The following is a 14,076-nucleotide window of genomic DNA, read 5'->3' as shown; positions in this document are numbered from 1 at the left end:
TCCTCCTCTTCCTCCCTGGCCTGCTCCTCTTCCTCCCTGGCCTCCTCCTCTTCCTCGTTGGCCTCCTCCTCTTCCTTGTTGGCCTCCTCCTCTTCCTCCCTGGCCTCCTCCTCTTCCTCGTTGGCCTCCTCCTCTTCCTCGTTGGCCAGCTCTTCTCCCTCCTCTGACTCGATTACCTCTTCCCCTGACTCTGCCTTCATCCATTGTGTGTGTTTGGAATCTTCAGCAAACTGTGCACTCTGAACTTGCTTTTATACATGTGGTCACAGCATTAGCAACAGGTGTTTTCAATTTTGAGTCGTTGTGTGTAATGAATGACGCCAGGTGTGTTCATTTTGTTCAAATATTGCTGACTGTGGCAAGCATTTTGCATCACATGAGCTTTCATTTGAGAATATGAGCAGAGTTCTTTTGCAACTTGTGTTTTAGCAAGGAAAAATGTGTTAAGATTTATGTGAACGGAGGATTGTGTTTTGTGAATTGTGTCTTCATGTGAAATGTGTTTATGATATTGGAAAATGATGGCTAGATTTAGTAAATGTGTTTAGACAACTGGTCATTTGGTTTAAAGGATTGGCTTTTGTGTTTTAGCATTTGAGAAAAACTGTAATATAGTGGGTGGGTTGTTAACAGGTAATGGTAATGTTGGGAACATTTACCAGGTTTAGTAACCAAACAAACAACACATAGGCTAAACTGCTTACAAAAAAGAGGCTGAAGTAGAGCAAAAAAAAATTTAATGAGTATGTTTAAATTCAATGATTAATAAGCATCCTGTAGGTTTATAAAACAATTTCAGTTGTGTGTTAAGTAGATTTAATAACAATAAAAAAATTTGCTTCAAATTTCAATCTGGTGTCTTCTTTAAGTTTGTATTCAACACAATACCTTATTATCTCAAATAAAAGGACTGAAAAAAATGTAGACGTGACAAAGGCAAATTATTATTTTGGCTGGTAAAAAATATGCTTGGCAGGTGGGTTTTTTTCATTTATCAGTCACATTGGCAGGTGAGCCAAAAGGTTCATTTCCACCCCTGCTTACACAGGAACTAGACTTCCATCAGGGATTTTTTTTTCAGAATGATCTAAAACCATTTAGGACAGACAGCAGCTTTGATTTGAGCATAATTTACAGGGGTTGACTGTGACTGGTTATGATAATGATCCGGTTCTTCTTCTGTCAGTTTCAAACTGGTAATGTAAAACACATTACCAGCAATAGCTAAAATGCTGAGTATCCTTTTATCACATGAGAAATACGCAGCAGCACAGTTGACCATTAGCAGCAATAAGTTCATGTAAAAGGCTGATTCTTCTTGCAGTTAAAATTTCATTCATTTGTTCTTATATGAAGAATGTTTTTGTAATATGGTTGTAGATAATTACTCTTGTAGTGATTTCTGATTTGTGTTTCTACTGGATGAGGTGCATTAAGTTATTTTTAGGTTAGTATTGCTATATCGTACTCCAACCCCAGGCCATTTGTAAGAGCTAGAGAAAGAGAGACCTTAGAAACCACAGAGAGACATTGAAATGAGGTGGGGGTGGGCAGCAGTTTTGCCTCATTCCCTACATTCTTAAAACCCCCACCTTCCTCCAGCCTTGGCTGCTGCTGGGCTGAAAGGCTCAATTCCAACCACTAGAGGCCTTTGTTCAGACCAGGACTCTACAAACATCAGTTCTGGGACCATAGCGGATTTCCACAGGTCACCTATGTCTCCCTCCCACAACTCCCACCCCGTTTTTCCTGCTGCAGCCTCTGGAAGAGTTTAATCAATTCACTTCAGCTACAGCAGCATGGCGGCGAGCTGCTACTCAGATTAGTGTGTAAAACGCAGTAGAGTTTATGCTGCTACAGAGATAACATACTGCTCAACACAGGGTTACTCAATCATCATATTAGACAATACCATATTGTAATCATTTAACAGTTCACACCTATATGGATCCATTGCTTCAACTAAATAGTGATTCAATATGAAAGCTCACAGTAATGTTTCCCCTTTGTTAGGAATAAACAGAGGAAACCCAGGGTAGTTGAGCATGAGCAATGATAAACCACAACGGCAAACCTGGCAAATCATTTGAATTGTAAAACAAATTGTGAAAATATGTATTTTAATGCTGCCTAGCACACATCGCCTTTTTGCTTGAAAATTGAGCATATACAAAAAAGGTAAATGAAATAAATTGTCTTGCTGCAGGGGTCCCTCAGGAATTCCCCTGGTGGTAATTTTATGTCATCTCTATTGTCAGTTCCTCAAACAAATGTCACAACCATATCTATCACAGCAAGTGTTTGGAGGAATTTGTGGAAACATCAAGTTTGTTGATTTTAATCCAAAATGGAGTAATGAATTTGAATTAAATTACAACCTGAGCTTCTGCTGGTACATTTTAATGAAATGAGCAAACGAGAAGGAGAGCACTTACTAAGCGCACGCCTCATTTACTGTTTGTTTAACGCAGGAAGTTACACTGCTGTCCTGTGGTGTCCTGGCTGTTGGTTTAGGGATGGCTTGGAGTTTTTCGTCTTCCTTTCACAATGCTGTTCTTTCAAATTCCTAAAATAGATATGAACATGTATGTCATCCGAGTATTTCTGCTACCGCTATTATGAGGCAGGAAGTGAGCTGTTCCAGGCACGACAGGTTAATTCATAACATCTGCAGCGCTAAAACAAGGCAGAGCCATGCATAGAGTCCTTCCTGTTCCAAAGCAGCCACGCATGCACGCTGGGAAACATGCATTTGCATCAAATGGTTCCAAGACGTTCCATAAAGATGTCTGAGCTCTCAAATGTAATATAGACTGAACTAAACACAACAGAAAAACATGTTTGTGATTTCGTTTATTCTGTAAACACAAAACTGAATGAACCCAACAAGAAGTGAAGAAGATCAGTAAGTAAAGTCTCTTTTCTGCTTTACTTCCTCATGTCCTTTGCAATACTCTAGGAACAGATTTCACTTCAAACAGCAGAGGTTCCTAAATACAGCCAGTCCAATTTGTCTGTGCCTTTCTTTCCTTTCAGAGCACCCCCCCAAAACCTCCCAACAAAAGACTGCTTGTCTGCTAGGAATTTTCCACATTCCTTGCAACGACAGACATGACATTTTTCTCCTTTTACAAAGGGCCTTTCGGCAAATACCCCCTAATCGCAGGGTTTAGTTGGACTCCGATAGGTGCAATTCATAACTCTGGTGGGGCATTGACTGGGATGTGGGGGGAGGTGCTGGGACCAGAAAAGGGTGGGGGTGTTGCACAGCGCACAAGGTGGGAGATGGCAACTTATTTCCATCACTTCTGCCTTCCAGGTACCAAAACATGTGGCCTTTATGCAGTATAATGATGGCTGTTTAGGAGGGAAAACTACTGGGTGGCCCGGTCCTTCTTCATAGTAATGACGTCTAGGTGTCATTTGCACTGGTCAATCAAATGTTTGTTCTTTTGTCTTGGATTGTTTTCTTCTTTGTGCTTTCTGGGGTTAAGAAGTGATAGAGTCAACAAAACTCCCCCAAAATTCCAGTAAAACCTTTACATAACCATATGACGTGCATGTATTAGTGACTACCAAGGTTTTGCCAGATCATATTTAGTAATCTTTGCTTTCTTTTTGGAGCCTCCAATCCATGAATCTGGCTCACCACTAAAGTCTCGTGTGGCCAAGTTCAAGTCCTAGAAAGGTTTTTGTTGGATTGTCAAAAAGTGTCTACAAGTAGGCAGTTCGAATTCTCTCTCAAGCTCTCCGTTTTCATTCATCACACAACTACTTCCATCACTTGGTTGTACAACTGAGTGCAAAAGCTGGAATGTCTTGGATGAGAAACTGAAAGTGTGCGCTGTTGTCCCCGTTTGCACGACTCATGGCATCAAGACAACAAAGACACAGCGTTGTGGGAGAGAGAGTGGGGAGAATGGGTCAACATACAGCAGCTGACGCTCCTCCGCACCATGGGCGGTCTGATGCTGCCATACTTTGGTGAACTGGCGTTTCAATCAGCGATAGAGACAATATTTAAATTAGAGGCTGACACCCAGTGGGTGATGAATTTATGTGGGATCGGAGTCAATTTCACTATTCATCACCGGACTGGGATGAGACAGAACTATTGTTCATCCAATACTTTTGAATTGTGGAGTGTACTGATCATGGCAGGCTCTGTGGAAAGCTTGCTCAGCTTGCTTTTGACTTTGCTTTGACTTTGTTTTCAGTCTGCTGGACATAAGAAAAGTAAAGTACACCAAGCTGTCTACAAGCTGCAGTCTACAATTTAAAGTGCTTGTGCACAGATTTTATTTGATCACACTAGGGCTGCAACTAATGATTATACTTAACGATTAGTTGATTATAATCGTTAAGACTATAAAATGTCAAGAAATATGCTCATCACAATTTTCAAGAGCACGAAGCGACGTCTTACATTTATCTAAAGCAACTTACAAATCGCTATACATGTCAGAGGTCACACGCCTCTGGAGCAACTAGGGGTTAAGTGTCTTGCTCAGGGACACATTGGAGAATGGGTCACAGTGGGGGATTGAACCCAGGTCTGTCATACCAAAGGCATGTGTCTTATCAACTGCGCCATCACCACTCATCTTTGAACTGCTTCTTTGGTCCAACCAACAGCCCAACACCCAAAGACTGTTCATTTATCATAAATGACAAAGAATAGCAGCAATTCCTCAATTTAAGAAGATGAAACCAGCAATTTTTTTTTACATTTTTGCTTAAAAAATTAAACGATTAATCGATAATCTAAATAGTTGACGATTAATTTTCCTTCGACCGACTAATCGAATAATCGACAAATCGTTGCAGCTCTAGATCACTCTGGAAGACATGACATGTGGAATGTTTTTATATGACTAGTTGGAAAATCAGTAAAGTAATTCAATCACTTTCAGACACAGCGTGGAAAGTGATGAGCACAGCTACTGTGGCGGTGGGGAGAGAGCAGGTTGAGCGGCCCACCTCCCCTGATAGGTGGGGCTTTTGTGAATGGTGGCCTGTACGAGGTGCTCAGCAGAGCGGAGGAATTTCTCACTTTGATCACAGGAGGATTTCTGAAAAGACACTGCCGGGTGGCTGTAGAGCTGAGAGCCTGGAGCGCATTCTTAGCGCAGCGGAGGTATTGGGTTGCAGCTGAGGTGCGGTCCCCCACCATAGCACTCCTACTTGTAGCCATACTTACCTAACATACCTTGGAATGGTTGAAGCTGCCCATGCTGCCCTTTATTCTAAAACCTCAAGCCGCCCCCCTCCAAATCACTTCTGGGCCAAGCAGCTGCTGCAGTCTACAAGTGATTCACAGTGTTAGGCCCAGGAACATCAAAGAGCTGCCAGAGCATGTGAAAGGCACTGCTGCAATTTCCCTTTTGTGTTAGAGAGGGAGAGGGGTCTGTTTTGGGGCAATGGGGGGATTGTATATTTTATTACTTTCACACTGTAAATATAGAGGACTCTACATTATTTGTCTTAATGCTCATTGTATAGCTAACTGTTGTAACTTTAATTAATTTAGAAGCATTGACTGAAACCCTTACGTATTTTGTAGCCTGCACTATCTGGAGTGCAGTCAGACTGCTCTCTCAATTAACATTTTTGTTTTGTTATACTTTCAATCCAATTAAATTTTATTTATATAGCACCAATTCATAATATAAAATTTTCAGAGAGCAAGTCTAGATCGTACTCTTTGTAATAATATTAAGAGAGACCCAACAATTCCCACTATGTGCAAGTATGTGGCAACAGCTAAAAAGGAAAAACTCCCTTTTTAGCAGAACCATGACAGGGTGGGTGGCCATCTGCCTCAACCATTTGGGGAGGGGGGTGGGGGGATTAATCCGATCGACTTCAGATTTGGGCAGTGCAATGTAAAAACCTTTGCGATGCTAAATGCGAAGCTTTTAAGGATTCATCAAACTCACACATAGTGCTTTAAACAGGATTTATTCAGTTTTACAAACCAGTGAGCACAATATTAATTATGAAAGAGAACATTCACAAATTTGTACCAGTACTATTTATTTCAAAAATACAATCCACAATGACTTCATGAAGTGCTTAATACATGCAACATGCTATAGAAGCTGTGAATGCATGCCCAGTCAGAAAAATAATACTAACTGATGAAAAGTTTGGATTGATTGAAATGCAAAAACTTTAATGACTGAGGTTAACTTTGATGATGATGTGTCATAATTATGACAATCCAAGTTATGAGTTAGTATCTCAGAATTATGAGTTACACCCACCTGCCCAACAACAAAGCAGGGGAGAGGGTCTTTCAGAAGGGGGGAAGCCTGGCAGTGTTCAGATGATCTGCATCCTCCCCTCTGTGTGCACTCGTTTCCATATTTTTCCTTTACTGCTGCTTGCTTATCTCATGCAGGGTGTTGACACGGACTCCATTACTGTGTTTGACACCCAGAGCTGGCACAGAAAACACCAGCTGTTTGTGCGGATCTTGGGTGGGTGCAGAGGGTATCCTCTTCTTAGGAGCAGCAGCTGACCAGACGTACAAGCACCAGAGACTCTACATTTTCAGCTCTGGTCTAGAGATATGTGCAGTTGTGAGATTGTCCAGGACCTCCTTCCCCACACAAGGTTGTATCTACATGTTGTTCTGCAACTTCAGGGTGCCTGCAAAGATTTTCATTTTTCATTTTTTCAGAACACATGGGAGGCATTCACATTGATGGACTTTTATATAAAAAATAATCAATCACCGCAGATTCTTTTGAGACGTTTACTGACCACACGCAGACACACAAATGTGGTGGAGAATCCTCTGAAACATCTGGGGTGGCTGCAAAGTCTTATTTCATGTCTGTATGTGGTGGGTGTTTTTTCACCTGTTTCCATTTGTATTTTGGTGACTCACCACTAAAGTGGGAGGAGAGCTGTAGTAGAGGTTGTGTCTTGGATACTTGCTCTGCTTGCTTGCTTAGATCAAGTCAGAAATGCATGCCGCAGCAGTGCTCTGTACTATATTTATATTAAGAGAAGCAAGCACAAACAGGTCCCATTCAGAATCCTTCACTTTGGTTGATACTAAGATAGTTTAACTTTATTATGAATTCCCAACATTTTCTGTTTATAGAGGTTTACATGTGGCTTTGGTGAGAATGAATATCATCCAAAAAATACAGTCACAATGATTTTAAGTGTGAGAAGCAGCTGCCTCCTCTATATATATATGTCATCTACCATGACTCCTAGCCAAAAACCCTCTGTGATGTGCTGCTGCTTCTGTTTGGCTCTTTGCCTGCAATCATTAAACTCTTTAATTACTATTACTGACCAGGCTGAAGGCAGTTTCAACTGGGTATGTAACCTCCACACTCTTGAGTACCAGTGAAACTGTGTCCATAGCAGTCAAAAACTGTGAAATGTGAAAGATTGGCACCTCATGCGTGGTCAGATTCTGTTGTTTACTCATTAAATTATTTTAATCTGACACAGTATTGTATTTAGGCAAAGGCAGATGTACAGTTGTACAAGGGCGTTGCAAGTACAGAACTCAGGGATCTTATGGAAACAGCTGTAGATCATTTTTTAGAAAGACCCTAATTTTTAGGACACCCATGACACGGTGGTGAAGTAGTAAGCGCTGTCACCTCACAGCAAACTTGAATACCAACCCAACGTCTGACACTGCTGGCTGCTCTGCCCTACAGTAGGAAACAGGCTCCCTCTTGTGGAGGACGCTATGTCTAATTTGTAATTTTACAAGTTGGTGAAAGGACACTGTTCTCAGCCCTACTTTCATTGGGTTTTATGCAGGAAAAAAAACATAGTAGTAAACTTGGCAACTCCAATAGCGTTAGGAAAACTTCAAACTTGACCTGACGTTTTTTATCAATGCATTCTACTAACACAGCTACACACTCTCTGTGCAGACAAGGATTTTCTGTCTCTGTGCACATTCCTCCTTTACGGATGTTTGGCAGCAGCCAGCGCAGAGTTTAGCCTGCACTGACTGTTCTGTTGGCTATAGCAGCAGCAGCAGTAGAAGAACAGCATGCTTACTGTAACATGTGTCCACTGAGTTTGTGAGTTAGCAACAAATATATTTTAAAATCTATGTATTATACATTAGTTAGCATTACAGTTAGCAACTTATTTTTTTTCGTCTCTATGTGATGGGGTGCCCTGTTGTTAGGTTAGCAGGATGTTCCATTTGCTTTCCACACACACATACCATGTCAATAATGTGTTTTCATTTCTCGCGAGAATTAGCTGGGTCAATAGCTGCTGGTAGATTTCAGCCTTTCTCACTGACCTGATTGTGCAATTATTATCCCGCTGTTTCCTCCGTAGGCCTGGCTATCAAAACAAAAGGTGCACCAGAGAACACGAGCGTTGATATTTACATGTTGAAAACAACCCTTCCCAGCCACATGTGAATGACATTTTATTTTTCCTACTTTTTATGGTGTGATTCCGGCAAGCACTTTGTTCTCGTTGCTCTCTATTATTTTTGATTTTGAATTGCAGAGCACCAGGCACACCATCACTATCCCTCTGTCTTATTGGTTTCCCTGAAGTGCGGAGCAGAAGGCTGCTGTTCCGCAGCATTCACACTATTCTTCTTCTCGCCCTTTATTATATTACTGTGTGCCTGAAGCGTGGAGCCCAAAGCACACATTGCTATTCCTCTGGCTTATTATTATTATTGTGTGCCTGTGCAAGTGGGACTTTGTCTGGGTAAATGGGCATTGTGATAGCTCACTGTTTTCACACAAGTTCAGATTGATGCTTTTTTAAAGACTTAATAATAAGTGTGTAATGCATGTAATTCAACAGTGGAGTGGAGGATCAGAGTGGGAGTTAAAATTCGCTCTATGAACATTATTTTGTTATCAAACTGTTTGAAAACTTGTTCCTCAGATAGTCTTATAGAATTTAACAGACCAACACATTTGGCTCTATGAGCTCGTACGTGTCAGAAACAAATATAATAATTTACTTTGGGGATTGGACTCAAGTTCTTCGCAGTAGAAGCAAGGGTTTGAAAGTGTGCGCCTCAGCGTTATTTTAATAGTGCCAGTTTTCCAACCTGCTTCAGTTGAGGTACACACTCAAATTTCACACTGTGTCTTCACTAGGGTGTCCATTAATCTGTTTGTTATGGCTATTGGACTCGCGGTCTAGCAACTGTAAACAGGACTTTGAGAGATCGATTCTTCATTAAATTAACTGTCTGAGCTCACTACAACACTGCCCCTCAGTGTACAATGGCTTAAGTGGGGCAGTTACTATGGCAACCTGTGTGTGTGTGTGTGTATGTTTGTGTGTGTGTGTGTGTGTGTGTGTGTGTGTGTGTGTGTGTGTTCAAACAGCTCCTATGTTTTAAAGACTACAGGAATCATATATATATCAGCGTCTTCAGTGAAGCTCCATGCTACTCATAATTGAGACAGGTGTTCGATACAACTTGTAGCTTTAGAGCTGGGAGAGTATCTTCACTGATTGAGGGCCACACTTGGACTATCACCTGTACTGCTTATTAAGATTATTTTCGGCCAATATTGCCCAGGTCTTTTGCAAACATAAAGCCCACCTGATGACCAGATGAGGTGTGACATCTTTTGACCATCTTCATTCCTACTCGTTATTATAAGTTCTAAGTTTTGGAATCATGCCGCGCAGATCACAGTGATGTGAAATAAGTTAGCTGATGAGTCGTCAGTCTATCTGCTTCATTTGCGGGTTTTGGTGTATGTTTGTTTAGCTGTGATGTTTACCAGTGGCAGTAGTGAGTTACTGGTCTGATAGGCACCCATTCCAGCAGCCTCTAGCATCCTCATGGAGGAGGGAGACAAGGGCGTAGGTTACATTTCAACATTGGGGACACATATTAAGCTCAAGGTCTGGGGGCCACTCCCAGAAAGTTTTGAGCATTAAACACTTAATTTCCTGCATTCTGGTGAATTGTTCTGCACCAATTTCTGCCTTTTCTGCATCAATTTATGGTGGAAATGTCTTCATTTATGTAAAGGGAAACAACATTCAGGTGGCAGGTGACAATTCAAAATATAAAAATACAACATATATGAATATAATGCAGTAAGGCTCTCCAGCATTCTGTGTTGCTTTCAGATATGTTTCTCATGTAGTTCAACTTTTCTGATTTAATCATCCCTGCTGAGTCAGCACACATGCAGGCATGATTCAGTCTTCCCTCCTCGTTTGAATCTTTGTTTGGAATTTGCTATGGACAATTCAGTAGTCGCTGGATATTGGAAGAGACATGTCCCCATCTAACTCTGCGCCCTTGTGGGCTGACAAATACTTTGTACAGTTTTGAGCTCAGGTCAGGTTTGGGTTTGGTTATTTTGGTTAAGTATTTTGTTAAGAAATGTTTTATCTCTGACTGTGCCATCTGTTGCAAGTAAAATACCCTGTAGAAAGAGGGAAAATATATATGTGTTGCATTAGCTTTGCGAGCTAACGGTCAGTAATGACTGAAATAAAGTGAAAATATAGCTTTGTTCCTCAGGTCAGGTTCTGGTCTAGAATTTCGCTGTACTAGTTGGTTTCAGTCGCTCAGGTCTTAAAGTCTGAGGTACAGGCTGGTTTGAAATAGGCCTGTGCAAACATGTATTCAGTATGCACAACTGTGCTGCTGTCCGATTTCAGGTTGTGATCAATCTCATGATCTCGAATGACCAATCACTGCAGATGTAGTTACTGTACATTATTTGAGACCTAGCCTAGACACACTGTGCATTCCATATTACCCCTGTTTAATTCTGTTTTGTCGCTGGCTTTCAAATCATGAACCGAATGAATGAATGAAAATGGAGACTTAACCATTACGTTCTGCTCTCTTGCAGCCACAACAAGTTGTCCAGAAAAAATCCACTCAGGTAAGAGATCCTAAGCATTGTGCGCGCGCGCACACACACACACACACACACACACACAGGGTCTGAAATTAGCACACGCCACAAGCAAAATGCGGGTACTATATTCCCTGTCCCTATATTCGACGGACAGGGAATATAGTACAGAAAGACACATGTAGTAAGGTTAGCGTATTGTGGCGATTAGCGCACATGCCTGCGTCTCATACACACACACACACACACCAATGAACTCAGGGAATACATGTGGTACCGTTTCAAACCAAACTCTCCAGTGGAAGAGGCCCAGTCACTGTGCACTAACTCCAGTGCTGTCCGAGAAAACACTAAGCTTGTCTTTTAGACGCAAGAGGTGTCGCTTTATTTTCATGGGCCAGTATTGAAACCATTTCTTGTTTGCTTGCTGTGGAGATTTGATCAGGATTCACATAGTGGTGGTTGAACTGTGGGTTTTGTATTGAGCACTGACCGTATAATAAACTGTGGTGAACTTTGTGTTTCTTGTTGTTTGTTGGTACCTGTGAAATACCTGGTTGTTAAGTAAAGTGAAGGGATTGTCATGTACTGAAATACATGGGTCTTGTTTTTGTGTAAATATAGTGAACATTAAACAAGCAACATTTTTTACATTAAATGATGCCTAAATGAGCTGAATGTTTTTCCTTCATTTAGCACATACATTTCAAAAGTGGCTGATAAAATTTCCGAGTGGCAGACAAAAAAGAATACTAAAAGCCAATTTCAGAACCTGTAAGCAATATTTCAGAATGAACATATTGGTTTGCATTTTGTGCTTTCCAGTCAAATAAAATACTATTTTTCCAGTCGTATGTTTCTTCAAAGAAGATTTCTTAAAAATAGTATTAACATCTCATTTTGTGACACCCCTAGTCTCTATAAAAAAATACATCATTTGGAGGAGGTGGCTGTGTATTTATTGCATTTTTTCCTTGTCAGGTAAAATTAAGTTGGTTGTGGGTCTATTATTTGTTATATTGTGGGTCTATTATGTTCAGATACTGCCATTGTCGTCCGTTTATGTAATGAAAGCATGGTTCTTGTCAGGCTTCTCAGAGTCTTGGAACATAGACTCTTGGCACAGAGCTGCAGCAACAGTAACTCTGCCTGTAACTAAAGCTCACACTAGTGCTGATGATTTTACTTATGAAATGTTGGACATAGGTGAACTGTGGGATGAGACAGGAATTAAATTTCTGGAGCTCTCAGTGAAAAAAATCCAATGTAAACTGCAGTCAGAACATGTCTGACTCACATGTAGCAGATGATTAGATGTTGTTTTGGGATGTTGGTGTGAGCGCCTAAATCAGAGGGAGAATGAAGCATTCCCTCACAGGAATCCACCAGCCTTCCTCTGTTCACTGGCGAAGGCCACTTCTTGGTGTGAATGCATAACTCTGCTTTGATTTGTGGTTGTGTGGGAGCAGGGCTGAGGTAGTTGGGAATTGCTGTGAGGCCCTTGGAGCTGCAAGCCATAAAAATGTCATTTAGCTCTCCCACTTTGATAGGCTGCGTTATCTCAGCCCCACCACCAGCCTGTGCAAAACCTCAAATCCCTTTCACTCCAGTGCTCAGGGTGAGGTGGGGTGGATGCATGACCCAACCGGATGGTTGCATTTTCTTACTGAACTATGACACACACTCTTTCTATTTCATTGATTGTGTGCAAATCTGATGTTTTCACATAATGGCACTAAAAAAGCCCTACTTTTTAGCTCCACCTAACTGGAACAGATACAGGGCATGCATGACTGACACCAATCAATTCTAAAGTCAATTTCAAATGCTTTTCCTAAAATATGTAAGTAGTTAATTCAACACCAAAAGATTGAGTGATTGTAGCATGTTACTTCCTTTCAGTGTACTTACTGTTTCTGTCACGATTGGTGTGGTTGAAAGGTTGGTGGAACCAAATGCAGGACACAAATACAGGCAAGTACAGTTCGATGATTTATTTTAAGGAAAACAAAAAGCGAGCACACTTACAAGTTGAGTGGCTGAATCCAAAGAAATCCAAAGTAATCACAGTCCAAACAAACAAGGCGATCCAACAGAAAATCCAGAAAGGGTATAATCCAAAAATCCAAACAACAAACAAACAGGGAACAGGCAGGGCATGACACAGGACAAGACAGAGCATGACAAGCTACAATGACCGGACAGAGACTGAACAGAACAAGCAAACATTTATATAGAGGTGACAGGCAATCAGAACAATCAAGCACACAGACACACGGCAGGCAGAGGGAGTACAGGGGGGAACAGACAGAAGCAAATCTAAATGCAGAACATAAACTGAACATCATAAGGCAAAACTAAACACAACAGGGAACAAGCAGACTGAAACACTAAGAATACAGATAGGCCACGAACAAACCCAGGGAGAACAGACTGAGACTAAAAGGTTGCAAAAGGCCAAGAATCAAACAACAAAAACGTTAACAAAGACGTATTGCGGTAAGCGTGTCGACTCATTTCCGTTTCCGGTGCTTGTGTGTTGGTACCGTGTTGTGCTGCTCTCGCTAAATAACAGTTACATTTATTTGATTACATCGGCCAACTGTTCGCTAAACACTTATTCTTTACAGTAATTTTGCTTAAGCACTCACAGTTCTTTCCATCTTTTAGTGACTGCTGTTCAATCTCATACTTGTTCTAAAGTTTTGGTAGCTGACGCTATAGTACTTTAGCTTAGCCGTTAGCGACTTTAGCTTAGCAGCTAGCGATGGCTTCTCCTTCTCCCTCTCTCTCTCCTACTTTCTCCTGCTCGGTGTGTCAGATGTTCAGTTACTCCTCTGCCTCCTTTAGCGGTAATGGTACATGTAATAAGTGTAGTTTATTTATAGACATGGAGGCGAGGCTCAGTGATTTAGAAGTCCGGCTCCGCACCTTGGTAGATCAGTCTTTAGCTACTGTAGCTAGCCAGTCCCCGGTAGTCGGTGCGGAACGGCCTGAGTTAGCCTCTGGTAGCCGTCCTCCGGCATCCCCTGTGCAGCCAGGAAAGGGGGGCTGGGTGACTGTCCGAAGGAGGAATAGTCCTAAGCTTTCAAAGTCCACGGGGCATCATCAACCTGTTCACGTTTCTAACAGATTTTCCCCACTCAGCGACACACCCGCTGAGAAACCAACTCTGATCATTGGCAGCTCCATTTTGAGAAACGTGAATTTAGCGAAG

At 41.5% G+C, this 14,076-nt stretch overlaps 1 protein-coding gene across 1 annotated transcript in view; it reads left to right on the top strand.

The window, feature by feature from the left end:
* The window catches only part of hmga2 (high mobility group AT-hook 2), a 43,952-nt gene that overhangs the window by 24,633 nt on the left and 5,243 nt on the right, over positions 1 to 14,076 (top strand). The window contains exon 4 of the mRNA XM_046071862.1: positions 10,854 to 10,886. Within this exon, the coding sequence (XP_045927818.1) occupies positions 10,854 to 10,886 (33 nt within the window). The remainder of the gene's footprint in view (positions 1 to 10,853; positions 10,887 to 14,076) is intronic.

Source organism: Micropterus dolomieu, linkage group LG16 (genome assembly GCF_021292245.1).
Source record: "Micropterus dolomieu isolate WLL.071019.BEF.003 ecotype Adirondacks linkage group LG16, ASM2129224v1, whole genome shotgun sequence".
Lineage (NCBI taxonomy): Eukaryota > Metazoa > Chordata > Actinopteri > Centrarchiformes > Centrarchidae > Micropterus > Micropterus dolomieu.
Note: the sequence above shows the minus strand (reverse complement) of the source record. Positions and strands in the feature narration are given on the sequence as shown.